We start from the raw sequence: 20,632 nt of genomic DNA, 5'->3' as shown, positions 1-20,632 counted from the left end.
CGGATCAACAGTGGAAATGAAATAGTACTTGAATGACATCGATGATAATAACTTTCCACAAGAGCTTTTAGCAAACACAACTGGGTAATAAAGATTACTGTCCTTGTGGTTTTATCATATCCAAAAGAATATCATGAGGTTGAAGTGATGATGAAATTTCCTTTAGAAACCCTACCAAAAGGACTTGACCTTTGAGTACCAGAGGAGAGAAAACTAAAGATAAACCTAGACACCTCAAGCATGATTGTTAACTCAAACAAAATGGGGCACATAACAAAAGAATAAAAACTGGAATCCCTTAGATCACAGAAGAAAGCATTATTGTGATCACAATCTAGAGAACCCAAAACAAAATTTGACCAAAATTGAGCAAATAAGTAGTTAAAAAGGCAATCTTTCTTAGTCTGAAGAAGATTCCTGCCAGTAAAGCATGAGATTCAAAGACACCATCTACATCCAAATAAACAAAGAAAGACACAGCATAAAAAATGGATCTTTGTAACAAAAATCAAAAGCAAGGATACTTGAAAGTGAAAATAAGTACCTGAAATGAAAGTAGAAGCAAAAGAAGGAGAAGCAAAGAGACCCGTCAAGAGAAAGAAGAAGAAGACAATTCCACAACAGTGATTCAACCCCATCTCCCTTGTAAAGTTTCAATCTTTCTACGTTCCTTTCTTTCTATCTTCACTTCAATAAATCCATCTCCTCAACCCTTGGATTAGCAATGTTTTTCAAGATCTAGACAGAAACTTTACTTACATGGATTTAACTAGTTAATAAAATCAAGCCTGAATCCCACAATGTCAGATGAAGTAGTAATTGTAAGAAATAATACAAAGAGGGATCAGCAGGTCCGCCTAAGATACGTGGTACACAAACAACATGATGAATAATACAAGTGCAGGCATTGCACGCACCCTCCTTATTCCCCACACTACGAGGCCCAATTAATTATATATATCGTATGTACAATATTGTTGTTTATTGAGGTAAAGCTGCTTATTTAACACAGACTCAAAAAAGCTGGTTAAGGTATTCAGCTACAGTAGTGTATTTGACATCAGGATAAAGCTCAGAAGCCTTTACACCAAACGATGGCTCAATCTCGAAGTTGGTCTGATCTCCTTTCACAAACAAAGAGTGACAAATCGATAAAATCACTTTGCGTGGACCTGAAGCTTCTGCAGCGAGAGAACAGAAGTAATGTTAAATTTCCTGATTAGTTCACCGTGTTAATTTTGAACAACTGAAACTAAGAACAACAGTATCTCTAAAAATTATTCAACTCGAGGCGGCAGAGCCCGAAGGATCGATGAAATGGATAGATTTTCCTCTGCCAAGGTATGGCAGTTTGCATTCGAAGTCAATGAAATGATATATAATCATACCTTGAATATTCTTCAGAAGTTGCTCCTCGTGAACATAGATCCGTTCAATTTTTTTCCCTACCTTCTTCTCCCACAAAGAAACAAGATCATTGGATGAGATGATGTTGGATGGGGGTTTAATGAAGAGGGTTTTGTTCACTGCTCTTGGATCATCCACCGCTTTGATAGTATATGTGGCAATATCATCTTCCTTGTTGAAAACCACTATTGATCAAAATATGAAACTGTAAGATTCTGGGAAGCATAGACCAGCTTGTTGCAGGCTACTATATGCCTTGCAAAAGTTGCCTAGACTATCCACAGGCCATAATGAACGAAACAATCCAGGGTGGGCAGGAACTGATTTCAAGGTCAGCCAATCATCTAGTAAAACACTGTAATCGAATACTAAAAGATGCTATTTAATACCTTTGGTATCTCCATCACCCAAAATGACGACTTTATCTCTAGGTGAGGCAGGAGCTCCAGGTTGTTTCAATGTCGTTTCTGCATTGCTACCAATGCTTGAAGCCTGGACATGTGGATGGAGATACAGCCACAAACCCCCAGACCTAGAGTGGTTCAAAGCTGGAAGAAAGAAACCCGAAAAGGAGTTTGATGCCACATAAGTGTATGGAATTCCTTCAGCCTCAATAGCTCGTCGAATTTTGGCCTTTGTAGCAAATCCTGTCTTTGCGGGTTCAACAGCATGCGCTCTATCCACATCATTTCCAAACTCTGATGGGAAAAATCTCTGCAACAGAAACAGTTCTTCTTAGCTATCCTGATTTATTCGAGAACTATTAAAGTTGATTCGACCAAGCAGTTTTCTTTCACTTCTTTTGAAGTTACAAGGAGACCTGAACCTTGGTCCGGTACGAGGCCGGAATGACAACATGCCAGTTAAGCTACAATTCATCAACTCAAACAAGTATAACTTCATACCTTAATATTTCCAGCTTCTTTAATGGCTGCAATGATCTTGTCTTGATTATATAACTGATCGTGAGCAACGGTAGATATCACAACATCCACTTGCTTAATTGCCTTCACCAAACTCCCATGATCAGACAAGTCTCCCTAAATATTAAAACAAAAAACAAGCATAAATAAATAACGTCAAACCAATGAACAAATTGACCATGCAATGTATTCATAAACGCAACATCTGGCAGTAACCTTGTAATGTTTGTCGGTTTAAAAAAAAATGACTTACAAGTAGGAGATTGACACCAAGATTCTTGAAGTTGTTAATGACAGTGGATTTAGCGGGGCTAGAGAGAGTGGACTTTCTGATGAGAACAAAAGTTGGGTGGCCTGCCTTGACACTTGCTTCTACAATGAATTTTCCAATGTATCCTGTGCCTCCTATGAACAGAATCCTGCTTCTCTCTGCCATTGCCCAAGGATTTCTTTCTAAAGAGAACAATGTTTAAAGAAGCTTGGAGGAGTTAAAAAGATAGAATCACCTATTTATAGAGGGATTCTGACGCGGGTGGTGATGTTTAAGCACCTGGCTAGGGTCAAGCCTGCTGTTTTTTCATGGTGGACGTATGAGAAACTTCAAGGTATTGATGTTGTTTGATAATTGAAAAATATAACGAAGATTGACTCTCTCTTTTTTTTCCAAGGAAAAACACGTGCTAATCACTTCTTTTGTATTGATAATGGCCTTTGAATTTTGATTGATTAATTGTTTTTTAGTTTTATTTTAAAACTTGAGTCAAGTATATATTTTTCTATAATTTTACAAATGTTAAATTTGATGTATTTTTATTCTTAAAAAACATTATAGATAACGTTACCAAATGTAATAGAAATCTACGTAATTGCTAGTGTCAGACTTTGCATCCTACTTCTGAATCTTCTGGTCCTTTCTTAATTAAAAAAGACAATTTTGTTCTTTATAAATCCACACCTGACAATTTCATTCTTTGATTTATTATTATTATTATTATTATTATTATTATTATACTTTATTAACTCAAAAGGCGCTCGAGATTAAAGGGAGCGTGTACGGATTGTTCAGTCTCAGTGAAAATCCTGTTCACAGCATGACATTGAAAAAAGATAACAATGGAGAGGGTGACGCAGCCCAATCCAAATTAAATTATAAAAATAAAACAAAAAACATATTTATCTTTGAAGTAATAAGATATTTACATTCTTTAAATAAATGTTTTTACAAGAAAGAAAAGTCATATATTGAATTAAAAAAAAGAATATAAAATCTGAAATTAACCCGGAAATTTCAGACACAGAATGAAATATAACATAACCAAATAGGAAGGCTTCTTTTGAAGGCCTTTCCAAATTCAGCAACTGACTCTTGTAGAACCGGAACTGTGTAACTTCCTTTCTACTCGACTAGATGTCTAATATGAACTTCTCGTTTTAGAGAAAGAAAGACGGTGGAAGGACAGCATTCAAACAAAGAATTTCCTGTTATGATCACGCCTTTTCTTGAGCTTGGCTTTTTACATGGTCGTTATGACATTTCCGCAATTGACTATTCAAAACATTGAATCCTTCATACTCGCTTACATTAGAGGGATTCCATCAGGTTGAGCAATAAAATAGATGGCGGAGAAAATGATGAGTCCAATTTGACAGGCTGAGGATTCTGGCTTCAGAAAGAGATTGGAAGCAAAAAAAGGTAATTGCTAAGTCTTGTAATCAACTAGTTGTTTTGCCCCCGAGTTGTCGTGGGAGAACTTAAGATTTTTTTTATTTTTTTGTGTTAATAATGGCTTCATACAGATGAAGAAGCAATCTGACACGAAATATGGATAAAAATATTACAGTGGAAAAGGAGTCGTATTTGGCTGAAAACAAAGCTAGTGTTTTTCATGCAGCAAAAATATAAGCTAACGAGAAGACAAATTATTCGTTGTGCTCAGCACGGCAGGGTAATCACGCCATCACTAATAGTTTTGCAGTTGCACAGAGATTATGTTTGGTGTATTAAGCAATGACCTGCCATTTTAACGCTGCAAACAAAACCACACTGTTTCAAAAGAATATTGCTACAGCCTGTTGCCGTCGGCAGCATTGGAAATACTCTAATTCCTGTGCCCAGACTCTTCGTTTTATCCAAGAATGTCTAATGAAGCAAGGTATAAACCATAAGGAGACTTGGCTCTAAAAGATGATGAAGATAATATTTCATAAAGCATGGTTGCAACATAGAAGATTTCTATATTCCTTGGAATGTTAAAAGCAGCGCAGCTCGAGCTGTCAAAATAGCTACAATATGTATCTCTAGATCGTGTGGATTGCCCTCACAAGGCCCTCTGTGCTCTGATGCTTCGGTAATTGAATGAGTTTCTTATTTGATAAAAATAAAAATTGTGATGGAAGTCTTCTTTAATAAATAAAGAGAGAATGAGTATAGTATGGTTGATATCAAGCATTCCATTGACAATTTTTCTTGTTCTCTACACAATCGAAGCTAACATCAGGAAGAAATGCTCGTCTTAACTACTATAAATTTGAGTGAAGTATCGACTGTAACAAGAAATTACAAGATTGAAGGAAAATGGTTAATGGAAAAAACAGATTGCCTGCCTCGTCTTTCTACTAGAAAAAAAAAATAGTAGTGATGCTCCTTTCAGAGTATGGCCTCCCGCCACCATTGATGCCTAAATAGTTTCACTCTGTGCATTGTCTCCCAAATATTTCGTTTCTGATGTTCCGCTACAACTTCAGCTACTCAGCAGAACAATCTTCTTTGCTGCAAAACAAAGACCTCATTATTGTCATGCTTGCACTAGAAAACCAGAGTAAGAATCAACTGAACTGTAGTGAGAGCTAGGTAAATGATTCAGCCTCAAATTACAAAATTTTAGTGCAAGTCAAAAAGACTACAGACTGCCATGAACACATTGAACAAAGCTTGCTGTATGTGCTCAAATGGAGGGCTCCCTTCATATTAATAACAAACTGGAACATGGGAACAAAGTAGTTCCTGCCAGGGTTCAAGCCTCACTAACCCTCATGCAAGGCTTGAATGAAAATCCCAGATAGGGATAAACAAAGAATAAACAGATACTCTTCATAGATGAAGTTTACTATGGATATAATCAACTATCACAGAACTACGTACACGACATTTAGACTCCCGTAAATTGTCTAGCAGCTCAGTGATCTGAAGTTGCTTTACCACTGTAGTATGCAGTACCTGAAAGCACAATGATTGTCAAAAAAATTGCATTCAGTACAATTAAAAGCCCAACTTTCACAATTATTAAACCATGTAGAACAAGACATACTCTCTTTGTTTTCTCAAGATCAAACTCCACAGACTTGATCCTCTCCAGAGATTCTGTTAGCATTTTATCCTTTTCCAAAGGGATTCCAGCAGGTTTGTTGCTAAGTTCCTCAAATATTTTCTCTAGTCTTTGAAGACGTTCTATACATGGACGTACATGATCTTCTTCATTCACAGCTTCAATAGCAGTTGAATGGATAACTGTGTTATGTTCCATCAAATTAGATGGATAAATGTTGTTCTGCCTTCTCAAATACTCTAATGGAAAACTACGAAAAAGTTTGACCACGAAAGATATCAGGGTTTTTGCTGTGCTTGGGATACTTGTTTTCCCGACCTTTTCCTTGACAATGTCAAACCAACGGATGAATAAACCTGAAATTAAGATACAAATCGCAAAAGACAGCAACAATACAAGTCATATTCAGCAACTAGATGGACTAAAATCAACACATGCAAGACTAATTCCAAAAGTCTTTTATATAGATCTCCTTTGCCATGAAGCAACGAGTTTATTGGATCTGAAATGGATGAAAGAAAACTGGTCAGCATTATGGAAGCATGAACAAATACCTTCCAGATTTGATGTCACTTGAAAGGGAATGTTCCCCAAATTGTTGATTCCAAGTGATTGACCCTCAGAACACCCCCCTCTATGAACAGTTTTCTCAGCCAGAATAAAATTTTCATCACAACTGTAGAAGATACTTGGATCAGATGCCCTCACCTGCGAGGATCAAGATTCACTTACAAAACAGAGCATAAGGATGTGCACGCATCTCACTTGCACAAACATGCAGCCATGCAAGCACAGACACATGCAAACTGGCATGCACACTCGTCCACACATAAGTTCAATGAGAAGGGAACTGTACTGAAAGATAAAGCTAGCTACAGGTTCTACAGCTTACCTCTTCATCAACTGGGGCCAAGCATACACATGTAGAACTCCTTGGTCCACATGGAGAAGAACGATCATCAATATCTGACCCTGATTTTGCTGTTAATTTATCACTGCTTTTTCCCTGGAAGAGAAAGAATAAACTAATATATAAGAACAAGAGATATTGATGACCACAAACACAGTTGGTTATCATGACATGGAAGACTTGCCTTCAGAGGGCATACCTGATTGTATGAGTCAATTTCCTGGTTAACATTAGACACACTGGAGATTTCCCTCACGACAGCTGGTACTGCATTATGTACAAGCTGTGAAAGACACAAACCCCAGTTAATTTCCAAATATAAGTTCAATATAAAAATACAAGTCTCCTTTCATGCTTTAATAATTCAACACAGAATCAATACAAGAAATTCTACTATCAGGGATTGCCTACCTTCATTATTCCAGGATCATTCCATGGACCTTTATTGGATCTAAGGCATCCTCCTTCAGCTGAGCAAGAGCAAGAACCACCTAAGAAGTCTGGCAATTGACTGAAACAGGAAAGGAGTATATTAATAATTTATTCTATAGAAAAACAGGAGGCACGTATAACAGTTGATACACACCTTGATTCAATAACTTCCAGGAGCTTAGGCAGGGATTTGGGCTCCAAAACCTGCATTTCAGAAATTGAATATAGCTAATCCGGATTGCAGGAATGAATGATGAGAAACTATATGATTACAGTCATATCCCTTACCTGTATCTTTGCAATAGTCTTTGCATCCAGAAACTTCTGTGCTGCTGGCCAGAGCATCTTCTTAAAGCCTGGACCAGCATTAACAACAAACATCCGATGCAATGTCTGTATGATGTGTGGACAGCTATTAGAAACAAATTAGATAGTGAAGAAAAAAACTATCAATTAACTACAACACTTTGATACCTCGGGGTAGTAACTGTTATCTATCTTCGTTATGGAAGCCAAAAGAGTTGCAGCAGTCCGAGTAAAATTCTTCATGCCCTGTTTTTAACACAGCATTAATCACCAGTTCAAACTATGCATATAACCAGTTGAAAGAAACATAAACCACCAGTAACAGTGGAGGAAAGGAAATCTATCAACATCCTACATTCCTACTAGTATACAAATTAATCTCCCAATTGATTCAATAGAGGCTGCTAGAAAACCTACAATGAGACTAAACACTCTAAAAGTAGATTTCAGAACAGATTTCACAGAGCTCTTTAAGGTGCATAGAGTAGGGAAATCGTTACAGGTTGAAACAATTTTACAACATGGATAATTAATTCCTGCTTGAATGGATTAGGGGTTTAAGACCAACATGAATTTGAAAAGGCTTGCCTATGACAATATTCAATTCAACATACCAAACCTTGCACATCTAATATGGTTGTCGTCGAACATATCCATCTCTTTGCAGCAATAGAACAGGCAGGGAATTTCTCCTGTATGGCCCTCTCAAACTCTTGGACATGGTACTTCAAATATCGCTCTATAGTGGTGATACGCATTAGCCTGCTCGGATAAGCTTTCCCAAGCCTCTCAATGTAAACTGGCCGCCCTTCCTTATCAACTCCATGGTAACCTTGAGGATAATATTGCAAGACTTCCTCCAGCTCTTCAAACTCAAAATCCTAGCCAGTGACCACAAGATCAGTATACTTGTAACATCAAATGACAAAAAGGAGTAAATTAAAAATTCTGAATCTGAATCTAGAATTAAGATCAAAACATTTAGTACAGAACCATGAAGTAAACATGCAACAATGAATTCTATGCAATGGATAGTTATCAAAAATGCAATGCAACCAAAAGTTTTTGCCCATGTTGTTTGTTACCAACAGATGCAGTTTTGAGCTTGTGATTAAATGATTATTGTGATTGGCTTAAAGAAACATTGAACATAAAATTGCTGCTTTTAACAGGATAAAACAACAGGTTCCAAGATAACCATACCACCAGCAACAAGGTTAGCAGGATAAATCCATTCCATTACCTCTAAAATTGTGTCTGTCCCATATTCTCTCCTCCAGTTAAGCATTTCTTCCCACATCTGGATTGTTTTATCAATGTTAAACTCTCTAGCTTTCAGAAATCTACAAGAATATAGATGATGGTATTAATAAGTGAGTGCATTATAGTAGGGATTTAAACAGGTCAGCCAAATATTAAAACGGATGACACTGAGTTCTGAAATTATTAATAGGCTGACCTTAACAAAGCATGATAATCATCATGCCTGGGAGGCAACAAATCCCTTTCAAGAAGCTTTTGGCGCAAATCATGGACAGCACTCTCCTCTTTTGCATCCCTCACGTCTTCTATGGAAACTGAAGAAACCCTATAATCTATTTTCCTTTTCCCTCTTTTCTTAAGAGAATGGGTGAACTTATTCGAAGCATTCAGAGCCTTTTTCTTGAGATTACCAATTTTTGACCGCCGTCTTTCATCTTCAGAGTTCTCAAAATCAGATCTTCTCTCTCTATATTCATCATTAACCACAATTCCCTCAACACCTTCAATCAGACAATGGAGATTAATATTAGCAGTAGCCAAACAACATGCAACATCACCATAATAAAATCAAGCATCAAAAACCATTCAATTTAGGTCATTCGCTATGTGATTTGCATTAAAAAGGAAACTGTCAAATTATCATACTTGACATTTTGCTGAAATGCAAAGGGGGATCCTAATTTCCAGACCAAGAAAGTAGATTCACAGCAAACTTGCCGCCATACATGCCGCTCTAAACTGTCAAGGGCAAAAGCACAAAAGGAGTTACTATCATAATACTGCAGGCTTGCAACACAGACACATTAGAAAATGACGGCAATTTATTTAAATTAAATCACCAACCAATACATGCCTCGAAGATCAAGAAACCAAACAAATACCTAAACACTAATCTTTTCTAAAGCTATCAAACTCGATTCAAAAAAAAAAAGTACAAAAACAAAAGAGCCCTTTTGGCTGCATGAGACAAGCTCTCTGCCCTCGAATGAATCCCAATCAAATATTAAAGCATTCCAGTTCCTCCAAATACTCCAACAATCAATCAATGAGACTTGAAAACCTAAACAAAAACGAATCAAACTTCTCACTTCCAATCACAACCCTTCAGCTCACTAAATCACAATCTCTAAAATCCCATAACAAAACTCTTAAAAATCATTAAAAACACAGATCCAAATCTACTAAAAATCCCAAAGAACAATAAAAAATCCACACAAGTAAACCCATTTATTACTTATTCATTCTCCATCAACATAATAAACCCAGCTAGACAAGATAGATCAAACTTTAGCTGACACCACTGACAGTTTAGAGTTGAAAGTAACAAATTTCACACCTAGTATTCACTGATTTCTAGATAGAAACAAAAAAAAAAGTAATTAACTTTAAAAAAACATAAACAAAGAAACAAAAGGAGTAGTAATAAATAAGAGGAGCAAGTGAAGCCCTTTAAAATCAAAATCAAATGAAATAAACATCAATTATACTCGAATTAAATTTAATAGTATTTAAAAAGAAAAAAAAAGTGTCCCTTTAATAACCTGAAGAATCCACCAAATTAAATTTAAAAACAAAATCGCAGAAAAATAACAATGCAGTCAGATACCAACTGTACGGATCCGGCCTTCTATTTCATTCAGTCATTCCCCGTTATTCATTTATTTATTTATTCATTCCCTGACCCAGTAAAAAATATTCAAAAGAAACGAAGAAAGAAAAGGCTTGATTTTGAGTTTGGTTTGGATTTGAATTAAAAGGAAGAAGATTGAGTGAGAAACAAGCAAAACACACCAGTATCAATCAATGAAAAGAATCCCCCGATGAGTAGCTGCTGATTGAATGATAAGTAACGTACAGTACTGTATACTAATCTCTCCCTTTCTCTCTCTGTGACTGCAGAGAAACAGAAGAACGAAGGAAGGAAGGAGAGGGAATTTTATGGAGAAACAGAGAAGAAAGTGACACTGTAGGAGAAACAAGATCTGATTTAGGGATGAAGGTTCTAGCTGAAGCTGAAGCTTAAGACGAAGCCAGAGGAACCGAATCTCCCTCTCTCTCTCTCTCTCAGTTTCGCTCTGTTTAGCTCTGCTTTGCTTTTGTGTTACTTTGCTTTTACTTTGCTCGTGACATGTGTCACCCGCTCCTCTGTTTTCTCGCTTCCTTACGTGTCCCTTCTCTCTCTCCATTTTATATATATATATATAATTTTAAAACCCTATTCGAAGTGCACCAGAATACGGTTCGGGTGACTAATAAAGAGAGATTATCACTTAAAAATAATTAAAAATATATCATTTTAATAGAAGAGAACAGCTCCTAACTACTTGATAGTTGATTTTTATACCTGTTAATTACATCATTTCAGATTTTTAATTCAAGCAGTTCATTTTATTTTTTATTTATTTTTATTCCACATCTTATTAATATTTTATGTACTGGAAAATTATTTTATTTAATTTTTTATTCAAAACTAACATATCCAGCAAGTAAAACCCACAGTGATTGGTTTTGTTCGTGTAAATTAAATTTAATTTTAATGTCAATCTTTAGATATTTATTAGATGATGATATTAATATATTCAAATTTTAGATATTTATTGGATCATGATAGCGATTCAATTATTTGTATAATATATTCATTAATTTTTTTCTTTATTTATTTTTATTATTTATAATTAACAAGAGTACTTAGCGTGCACATGCTTGAAACTTGTGAATCTTGTTAATCTTAAATTTTGTTAATTAATTAATTAGTAAAATATACTGAAAATAAAAAATAATGATACCCATTTTATCTAATTAAATTTCATATATATATATACATATATATATATAAGGACTTCATGACTGTAATATAAATCCTCAATTGCACATCCCTTAATTGAAGTGCAAATTCCAAACCCTATTCATGGTCTAAATCTTGCATGTGGTTAGCATCAAGTTTAATTAATATTTTATTAATCGGATTAATCCACTATGTTCTAAACCTTGCACCTGGTTAACTTCAAGATTAATTATGATATTATAAATTTCAAATTATTAATCCATTAAATTCATAATACATGTGTTTAATTTTAAATTTAATTATCATGTTATAAATTTCAAACTAGTAGTTAGATTAATTTACCAAATTCATAACCTAAACCTTTCACTTGTTCCACTTCATGTTTAATTACTATGATATAAATTCCAAACTCTTTGACTAGATAAATATGTGTTTAATATTATGATTTAAGATACTCTTCAAAAAAAAATTATTTTTTTAATTTTAAAATTAGTATATTAAAATTATCAAAAAATACATTATAAAAAACATTAATTTAATTTTTTGTTTTTACCAAACACACTCTCAAACACACAACCATACCTAATTTCAAGAACAAAAATAAACCGCCTTTTAATCCACCGTGTATCCACGAACTAAACGCTGGACTTTAAGTTTAATGGCTATGCTAAAAATTCCAAACCAATTGAAAACAAAAACAAAAACAAAAAGGAGCAATTAAGGGTCAATCCGTCGAATAATGCACTGTTGAACGACAAAAGTAAAGCAGGCAGCAGCCTAGCTAGCTGCCTACGAAGATTGCTGGTGACACGACATCCTCTAGCCTGGCTGGTTGGCTATAGATTCCAACACAGTCACAACTAAATCACACAATCTGATCTCATGATATCTATCAATGACCAGACCAAACTGATGCCCTGCAGCAAAGCCCATGCGTACCCCCCCACCTGTTATTGCTCTGTGATTTTCTTCTTCCTTGCCATCCCCGCCATTAATGACCTCCCTTTATTGATCCTGGCACGTGGACACATCGACAGCATTTCTTGGTTTTTCTCTTCAAAAAGAGAAGCATGGAAAAAGAAATTGATCATGCATGGCGCTGTCGGCTGTTTAACCAAGACACCCCCACCTAGCTCCCACGACAAGATCGATTGACCTCGAGATTGGTGATTGTTCTTCCCTCCTAACTTTACAAGATTTTGAGGTTTTATTTTATCGTTCTTCTCAGCTCAACAAAAGCATCTAACTGCGTGAGACCTTGGTATCGTATCGATCCCAGGGGGGTTACTCCCTTTACGTGGGTCAAATTAAGATTCTAGAAAGATCATGGCAAGCTTGACCTAACTTCATATCTAATATATATGGTCCCACCTTAACATGTCACCTGCAATTTCCTTATGTTTGTGCAAGCAAGCTAACCAGCCAAACTTAATGGTGGCAGACACTCCATGTCTTCTCCTCTTCTGGTAGCAAATTGCTGGGTTTATGGGTTTAGTTAACCTAACATTAATGGTTCAGAAGTTACCCTGAGAATGGTGGATAGAGCTTGATTACCTAATTATGAGTCTTCCCTGTACGGTCAAGGCACAGAGGAAGGTTGCTGCATGCATGCTGGACTATATATTGGGAATGGAGATGGGTGAAAACAAGACTCAAGATCCCATTAATTCCCATCCCTGGATGCATGGTATTAATGTCATCGTTATTGGAGAATTAAATGCGTTGACAAGCTACAAAATAATAATAATAATAATAATAATAATAAAGCAATAATCATATTTAAAAATATAGGAAATCATAATTCCAATGTTATTTTAAAAACTAATTTATTAATTTTATGTTATTTTCTCCATAATTAATTATTCCAACAAACAAAATTTTCTACCTCTTTCGTATATAATTCTTCGATTTTAAAATACTAATCAAACGCAACTTTTTAGTTTAAAACTTGATTTAACTGTTGATAACACTCATTAAGTACTAGTTCCAATCCCAATTCCCACATGCCAATGAGCAGCAGCGGGTGGTTTTAATTCGTTCTTGATGCTCTAATTAATAATCTCTCAAGTGTGCTATATATGGGCGCATATATATATATATATATATATATATGTTAAATGTCCAATGATCCATGCATGCATCCTTTTAATTCCTTCACCTAATCATGATTAGAACATGCATGTAAGTGATAACACATCAATATTAAAGTAATCTTCAAGTCATGGTCCGAATTTGATTGATATATAACACCCACGCTAATGACCCGTTCTTCCATGTTTAGAAGAACTTCCACTCAACCATATTAATTTTGGATTTTTTATTTTATTTTTTTGGTGGAAAAATTAAGATTGTGGTTTTTAATTAATTCGAATGAGTAATCTCTCTTTAGTCCCTAAGTTTTCAGAACAATTACAAATAGTCCGTCAACTTATATATAACTTTGTCATGATCGTTGTCTTGTTAAAATATTTGCCAGTTCTTTTTCTTCTTTTTTTTAATGAAAGTTAGAGAAAGTTAGAGACAATGCTAAGCAGTAATTAAAAAATATTTTCAAACATGGAGGACTAAGTTGTAATTTTTTTAAGAATTCAAAGACTAAATAACAACTCCCTCCTTTCAAATTAATTGGAGGCATTTTTTTCTTTCTTTGTTTTTTTCTTATAAATCTAATGAAAGTAATTTCATATGGGTAGAGTGGTACGTAGTTTTAGACTTTGTTTATTTAAGTGGTAACGGTGGTGTTATATGGTCTATATATATGTTTTATTCGAATTACATATTTAAAAACGTACGTTTGATTAATTAATATACATCATGATTTTATATTGATCCCACGTAAAACTCTCTCATGAAAAATCTTGATGGAAAGAAATCTATAATTGATAAAAAAAAATAATTAAATTTATTTTCTCAAATTATAACCACACAAAATTATCATAATATCACACTTAATACAATTTGTAAAGTACAGTAATACCTGCTCTCTCTCTCTCTCTCTCTCTCTCTCGGTGCCAAAAGATGGAAAAGAACCTACTCTCTCTTGAGGTGCCAAAAGATGGAAAAGAACCTACTCTCTCTTGAGGTGCCAAAAGATGGAAAAGAACCTACTCTCTCTTGAGGTGCCAAAAAGATAGAAAAGGACAAGGAAGAAGCGTCGGCAGAGAGAGAGACAGATAGGTCACTTTCAAGAAGACAACGACCTCTCCAAAATGTCCTCCCCATTTCTCCGATAGCGTTAACCCAACCCCAAGAAAATGCTTCAGTTACAAGTCCCTCTCATGAATTCTCTCCTCCTCCTCTTGGGTCTCTATACCATATAGATTGTCGTCCCCACCTAGGTAGCCTCTATGTGTGTGTGTGTATAAATACAGTAGATGTACAGTGCAGACTAGACGATAAGAAAAGATTGATTGAATGAATGAATGCATACTGTCTAGTCTCTTCCCTAATTCTCACTGCGACACAGTGCGTGTGTACATATGTAGCAGCTAGCTCATAGACAATAGACATGTTTGTCTCCAAGAGTGTCGCCATTTGCAATATACTTTCACATTCCTAGCTCTGCGAAGAAGAAAGTGACAATTGCATGCGTCGTCCCGCCCCTCTTCTCCTTCGATTCTCTTACTCTTAGATCATTTTCGGGCTTATCAATAAGTTGATACATTAGCCATAAGGGTTTGTCCCATTGGTTAAAGAAATATATTTTGTGCTTCTTATTCTTAAGAAAAATCCCGAGTTTAAATCTTAGAATTATATAGCGTTCAGAAGGATTTGAATGAACTCCGTACAGTACTAACGTAGGATTAGTGATTAGAAAAACTTAATTTATTAATTAAAATAATTTAAAAGGTTCGTGATTAAAATCGTTAAGATGAAATTCAGTTTTGATCAAGGCACGATAATATTAAAAAAAAAATGGGAACATCACATTGTCACTACAAAGACATGCATGCATTTACTACTTGTATATATTATTATTTTGAGCCGTTTGTTATTCTTTTAGAGAAGTCATGAATGGCGAGGGCAAGATTCAAAGCCTCGTGATACTGTCTCTGACATGTGTATCTCGGGGCTTTACACAGCTTGCAATAAATTAAACGAGGAGGAAGAGACAGCGTAGTCCATCGTAGCATTTAATTATTCACAGTATTCTGTACATTTCTCTCCTCCCCCTTTTCAACGCCATAATCTTGGCATTAATGTTCTAGTTATCGTATAAAATACTATGATCACTAGCTTTTATCACGCGCTTACATTCTCAAGAATAAATAAATAAATAAAAACATTTCATGCTTGAATAAAGAGAAGCGAAGTTCACCCTCAAAGTACGCATAGGGTACAATATCGACCGACAACTTTTGCTACGATAAGATACCTAAAAAGAATGTAGTTTCGCCTAACTTTTTTATAGCTCTGAGAAAAAGGTCATTTGCATCTTTACACAAGGAAAAAAAAAAGAAAAAAAAAAGGTGAATAATGGTGCCAATGGGAAGGGAAGGGAGAGGTCGCTTCTCCTCCTTGAGAGTCAAATCTATGTATTCTTATTGAAGAATTTAAGGTATTCTATTTTAAAATTAAGGATTATGTAACTTGTAATGATCTTAAATTAACTACTATTAAACAACATAAATAATCTTTCTTGGTAGGACCAACTTGTGTGAACTTGTACGTACCCACTAGCTTTAGAGTGTTAACATGGATCCATGGCCATATACGGACAAGAAGGGTGGGAACATGGAAAGGGTGCTCAATTATAAACGTAAGGGTCCAAAACATTACAGTTTGGAGTTTTTGAAACTGCAGGCAGAATAATACACAACATATAGGGACTTGTCGTGGGAGTTCTTTCTGCCTCATCAATTGCTCTCTCTTTACTATATAAATGGTGCGTGGGAGTTCTACAGTTTTGTAAAATTTATGCTATACATTAAATAATCAAGATATATGATATAGGAGCACTGAGATTTTGGACCCCACAAGCTGTTCTTCTCCCAATTCTGACACAGTAAATGCACGTTTTTGTCCTAAGGTAATTTTTGGGCTACGGTTCGAAATCTTAAGAAATTAAATGGTTGAATCCTCTGTTATTTCACTGACGTCAAACAGTACAAATACAGGCACAGCCTTCTACCAATCCTATCGTTAAGGCTTCCAAGTCGTGATCCAATATTAGTTGCATTTGACCTGCACTCATTTGGGCAAGTAAAGATATTCCTAATATTTTGTGTAAAAATTAAAAATTAAATCCTTAAAGCTAACCTGATCAAGTCTTACCTTCATCAGATCAATCGACCAAATCAACTCCTAACCTGACTCAAAAACAAATCCAACCCGAGCTAGTTTCCAAATCAACCACAATCCAGACCAGGCTAGGCGTGGTAACTATAACTATAACTATAGCCACAGCAGATGCATTATTCAACGCCACCGGCGTAAGCAAACCAACCAGAATTCCTTCTTTCGATTCCTGTACGTAACTGTTATCTTCTTCAACTAAAATTTATAATTCCAAGTTTAGTGTGAATGCAGCATGAAATGCAATAGACATGCTGAACCACTTCCAGACACTACTCCATAAACTTCCATTTGTTGGTCTTACACGACATGCAGTTGAGCAAACTAGACTACAAGTACGAACACTCTAAAAGATGCCCCCGTGACCGTATTCTACCCAACCCCAATGGGAATCCGAGGCAAGCTGCATATTGGGGGAGATTTTCCCACAGTCAAAACAGGGAGCTAATTAATTATGTACCCAAGCTGTTAATAGGAGATAATATGAGGGTTGAGTTGAGGACAAATGCCTATTCTAGACTAACATCTAAAATCATCATCAGCAAGCTGGACTGCACTCCGAAGTCCAATGCAAACCTGTTCCCAGGCCAGGCCTCGGACCAAGGAATTTCAGGCAGGCCCATTGAGAATTTGACAGAACCAAGAACTGGCCCCCACAATGAACAGCTCCTCTTCAAATGCCCGTGCATTTGATGAGGGTGTAAGAGATAGCTGTATGCTCTTCAATCCCAAACACGTAGAAATTAGAATGAAGCAGAGCATAGATAACATTATGCATTTCTGTTTTTATATAACTGTTATAGAACATGCATTAATAAATATAATCCCACAGATCTTCAGAAACCAAGACAACAACGGCAGACCTGGACAAAGTTTCTATTATTTACTAGTTACGACCACGGACTTCTGTCTTCATCTTGCAAATGTAGAACCCTAGCCCATGGCATATTTCTGGGTCCAAGACCGAGCAGTGGTTTCATACTTGAATCTGTCTGTCTTGTACATGTGAGCAATTTCAGGCACCAGGGGATCATCCGGGTTTGGATCAGTCAGCAGTGAGCAGATAGACAGAAGAACCTACATGAGAGATGTATTCTTTATTTATACCAAAAAGAATATACAAATCTAATGTCATTATACTACAAATGCAAAACTATAATCAGATCTAGAGTCGCTATTCCATTACAATATAAGCACTCGCATCTTATAACAGAGCCATGCCAAACACAACTCTGGTCAAGGAGGAGATGGACCAACACAACATCCCATGTACACAAGAGAGAGAAATAAAACACGAGGGAAGAAAAATCATAGTACCTTGGATATTGTAAGGGCAGGGCTCCACTGCTCTTTGAGAATGTCAAGACAAATGCTTCCATTGCTGTTGATGTTAGGGTGGAAAACCTTTGTACGGAAGGAGACCTATCCAAATCAGAAAAAAGAAATATATTTACATCGAGAAAGAGAACTTTTAAATCCTAACACATCAAATGCCCACCGAATTGAAGAAAAAAAAAAGATACAACCAGAAAAGCAGAGAGTCAAGTTTGAAATCCCAACACATCAAACGTCCACGAGAAAGATTGAATCACTAAGCTAACAACTGCCTTCTCTTTTTTGGAGAGAAAAAACTCTCTTAAGGATTAGCTTGACATAACCTATGTGGCAAGCAACCAAAGCTATGGGGATGATAAAAAGCGCTTCCATGAAAGCCTACGAAGCTCCAGGATGTGTATTTCAGGTCCTACAGACTGGCACCCCAAATCAACCAAGCAATGCAATTAGAGAGAGAGGCCAGGACTGACACAAGGCCATCCAGGTCCACCGCTTTATAGGGGGTGGGATGATGAGAAGGAATGCAAGGCAAATGGTATCAGAAAGATGAGCAAATTGATAACCTTGGGTGGCTTGAATGGGTAATCTGGAGGAAAGTGAATGGACACAAGGAATACACCACCAGTAAATGGGCTGTCAGCTGGGCCCATAATTGTTGCTTGCCAGTGGAACATATCATCAGCAACAGGACCTGTACGCATGCATAGTACGTCACAAGCCATGATTCAAATCAATAAACCCTAGTGAAAACAAAATATATTTTGGCCAAATTCATCAGCTTTATAGTTTGCAGACAGGTCAAGGCTCGTGAATGAAAAAGATCAGTGATCATCAATCTACACAGCCATGCCCACAATACCACATTGAAATATCAAATCCCAATCAACTCACCACAAAACAGTTACAATGATGAAAACTTTTTAGTTCACTCCCGCAAGTGATCAACACACAGACACCACACTTACAGATAGCTGAACCCCACTCTATCAAACAAACAGTCTGTATTTCATAGCAAATGCAATTACATTCTCATTGATTACTCTTTTAAACCAATCCCTCGTCCTTGCTACTCAACCACATCTAATCACTATCAGATCAATATGCTCGTGCAAGTTAAAGCAAACACAACGAAAATTTACTGGGGTACCTATATTCAATACAATACCATCCCGAGATAACTAAGAACGCATGTTGATATCATAATTATTAAGCCAAAGAAACAAATTTATAAGATTAAAACTGATTCAACAATCAAGGGTAAGTAAAGAAGCGAACCAGCACTGCATGAAGCAGGAGGGTCCTTCTGCAGGTCTTTCAACTCCTTGTTAATCCTCTTGGAAGCCATCACAAATTCTCTGAACCTTCAAAAACATATATTTTTACTACATATTAGTGCCAGCAACATAAGTCATCCACATCCAATCATCCAATTAAAATACTAACAAAACAAAAAATATGGGTTTAATTTTAAACTTCATATAAATAATAGCAAACCCATAATTTTTAAAAAAGATCCTGAAACGTTCCCCACTCCAAATGGTCTGAAAATAAATAAATTCTTAGTAACCAAACAGTGGGCCAAATTCACTGCCATGAAAACTAAAACCCTTCAGAGTTAAAATTCCTTAAATTTCTCAGTAACCAAACAAAAAAACATTAAAATAATAATACTAATCATACCCCAGGAAACAAGAAGATCTGTTAACAGGAAAAACCCTTAAAATACAACAACAACAAAAAAAAAAAACGATTTTTATTGACCCCGTAAAGGGAATAATTAAATTAAATAAAAAGGATTCAGAAAAATTTAATAAAAAAGAAATTAATGACCTGAGTTGAGTTAGGGTTTGGGGTTTGAATCGGCAGTAGCAGAGACAGAATAGAGTGTTTGTTTCTGCGTTTGATAAATATATTTAAAGAGGAAAGAAGAGATTCCTTGTAGTTGCGTTGTGGCGGTCTGTCTCTCACACGAATGTCTTTCACTTTTCACTTTCTCATTTGGAAACCTTCCTTTTATTATTTATTATTGTTATTATATGTAATTATTAGTTTAATACCCTACAGATCTAATTAAATTTTTTTAAGATATATAAAAACAAATATCTCAGAAGTAGAAGGGAATTATTTAATAATATTATTAAAAATAATATAATAAAATATCTATCTAATTTTTTATATAATCTGAATTAAAAAATAAATTATATAAAAATTGAATTAAAGTGATCTAAGTAACTTAATTTATTTAAAAATAAATTTATTTATTTATAAAAAAAATATTTAATAATAAAATTTAAAATAATAAAAAAATCTTTTAACCCAATTCCCTCAGGTTTAAAATTAAATTATACTAAAGTTACTTTAATATCATTAAATTGATTTGCCTAGTGCAAAATAATTTCCTTAACCAATAAAAAAATATAAAATTAAAATTAAAAAATAATATAATTAATATAAAAATATTTTTCTACCCAACTTTTTATTAAGAAAATGAAATTAAAAAAAATTGAACAAAAAAAAAATATTGCTTTATTCGGTTCATGCAAACAACAAACCTCTAAAATGGAGAGGTTATGTTTTGAAAAATTAAAACAGTAAAAAATTTAAAAAATTAAATAGAATTTTGATCAAGTTAATAATAGGTTATATCAAA

At 35.2% G+C, this 20,632-nt stretch overlaps 3 protein-coding genes across 7 annotated transcripts; all 3 read right to left on the bottom strand.

The window, feature by feature from the left end:
• Nucleotides 1-795: 795 nt before the first annotated feature.
• On the bottom strand, nucleotides 796-2,792 carry LOC105107952 (isoflavone reductase homolog). 2 transcript variants are annotated; one of them, XM_011002064.1, is made up of 5 exons: nucleotides 2,584-2,792; nucleotides 2,313-2,447; nucleotides 1,797-2,121; nucleotides 1,389-1,592; nucleotides 796-1,181 (listed from the first exon to the last, which is right to left on the bottom strand). In XM_011002064.1, exons 1-5 carry the CDS (start codon nucleotides 2,764-2,766, stop codon nucleotides 1,015-1,017), a joined length of 1,014 nt encoding a protein of 337 aa, XP_011000366.1. In that variant the 5' UTR covers nucleotides 2,767-2,792; the 3' UTR covers nucleotides 796-1,014. The 2 variants fall into 2 exon arrangements, with proteins under 2 accessions (XP_011000366.1, XP_011000367.1); XM_011002065.1 differs by having other exon boundaries at nucleotides 1,389-1,574.
• On the bottom strand, nucleotides 1,521-19,977 carry LOC105107954 (ubiquitin-conjugating enzyme E2-17 kDa-like). Of its 3 annotated transcripts, none has more exons than XM_011002071.1 (5): nucleotides 19,812-19,977; nucleotides 19,258-19,345; nucleotides 18,546-18,673; nucleotides 17,943-18,069; nucleotides 1,521-1,531 (listed from the first exon to the last, which is right to left on the bottom strand). In XM_011002071.1, the coding sequence occupies exons 2-4, from the start codon at nucleotides 19,325-19,327 to the stop codon at nucleotides 17,956-17,958; spliced, it is 312 nt and encodes a 103-aa protein (XP_011000373.1). In that variant the 5' UTR covers nucleotides 19,328-19,345; nucleotides 19,812-19,977; the 3' UTR covers nucleotides 1,521-1,531; nucleotides 17,943-17,955. The 3 variants fall into 3 exon arrangements, with proteins under 3 accessions (XP_011000373.1, XP_011000372.1, XP_011000371.1); XM_011002070.1 differs by lacking the exon at nucleotides 1,521-1,531 and adding an exon at nucleotides 17,391-17,724 and having other exon boundaries at nucleotides 17,965-18,069; nucleotides 19,258-19,339; nucleotides 19,812-19,976; XM_011002069.1 differs by lacking the exon at nucleotides 1,521-1,531 and adding an exon at nucleotides 17,391-17,724 and having other exon boundaries at nucleotides 17,965-18,069; nucleotides 19,812-19,975.
• Nucleotides 4,742-10,699, bottom strand: LOC105107953 (phosphatidylinositol/phosphatidylcholine transfer protein SFH13-like). Of its 2 annotated transcripts, none has more exons than XM_011002066.1 (15): nucleotides 10,359-10,699; nucleotides 9,213-9,305; nucleotides 8,764-9,067; nucleotides 8,548-8,647; nucleotides 7,919-8,185; nucleotides 7,473-7,550; nucleotides 7,287-7,391; nucleotides 7,153-7,202; nucleotides 6,978-7,077; nucleotides 6,751-6,849; nucleotides 6,549-6,662; nucleotides 6,211-6,364; nucleotides 5,639-6,012; nucleotides 5,473-5,547; nucleotides 4,742-5,100 (listed from the first exon to the last, which is right to left on the bottom strand). In XM_011002066.1, exons 2-15 carry the CDS (start codon nucleotides 9,217-9,219, stop codon nucleotides 5,080-5,082), a joined length of 1,848 nt encoding a protein of 615 aa, XP_011000368.1. In that variant the 5' UTR covers nucleotides 9,220-9,305; nucleotides 10,359-10,699; the 3' UTR covers nucleotides 4,742-5,079. The 2 variants fall into 2 exon arrangements, with proteins under 2 accessions (XP_011000368.1, XP_011000369.1); XM_011002067.1 differs by having other exon boundaries at nucleotides 6,766-6,849; nucleotides 10,359-10,698.
• Nucleotides 19,978-20,632: the final 655 nt, after the last annotated feature.

This window comes from Populus euphratica, unplaced genomic scaffold, assembly GCF_000495115.2.
Source record: "Populus euphratica unplaced genomic scaffold, PopEup_1.0 scaffold176.1, whole genome shotgun sequence".
In the NCBI taxonomy this organism is placed as follows: Eukaryota; Viridiplantae; Streptophyta; class Magnoliopsida; order Malpighiales; family Salicaceae; genus Populus; species Populus euphratica.
The sequence above is the reverse complement of the archived record's forward strand: the minus strand, read 5'-3'. Positions and strand labels throughout refer to the sequence as shown.

What these genes read in the sequence shown, in the direction of transcription:
- LOC105107952 (XM_011002064.1), bottom strand. Translation starts at nt 2,766, where the DNA reads ATGGCAGAGAGAAGCAGGATTCTGTTCATAGGAGGCACAGGATACATT. An exon ending in GGGTGATGGAGATACCAAAG is followed by an intron (nt 1,593 to 1,796) that starts GTATTAAATAGC and finishes TTTGATCAATAG; the next exon opens with TGGTTTTCAACAAGGAAGAT. An exon ending in ACTTCTGAAGAATATTCAAG is followed by an intron (nt 1,182 to 1,388) that starts GTATGATTATAT and finishes CTCTCGCTGCAG; the next exon opens with AAGCTTCAGGTCCACGCAAA.
- LOC105107953 (XM_011002066.1), bottom strand. An exon ending in GATTATCATGCTTTGTTAAG is followed by an intron (nt 8,648 to 8,763) that starts GTCAGCCTATTA and finishes ATATTCTTGTAG; the next exon opens with ATTTCTGAAAGCTAGAGAGT. An exon ending in AGTGACATCAAATCTGGAAG is followed by an intron (nt 6,013 to 6,210) that starts GTATTTGTTCAT and finishes TCTTAATTTCAG; the next exon opens with GTTTATTCATCCGTTGGTTT.
- LOC105107954 (XM_011002070.1), bottom strand. Translation starts at nt 19,327, where the DNA reads ATGGCTTCCAAGAGGATTAACAAGGAGTTGAAAGACCTGCAGAAGGAC. An exon ending in ACCCATTCAAGCCACCCAAG is followed by an intron (nt 18,070 to 18,545) that starts GTTATCAATTTG and finishes TGATTTGGATAG; the next exon opens with GTCTCCTTCCGTACAAAGGT. An exon ending in CTGCCCTTACAATATCCAAG is followed by an intron (nt 17,725 to 17,964) that starts GTACTATGATTT and finishes TCTCTCATGTAG; the next exon opens with GTTCTTCTGTCTATCTGCTC.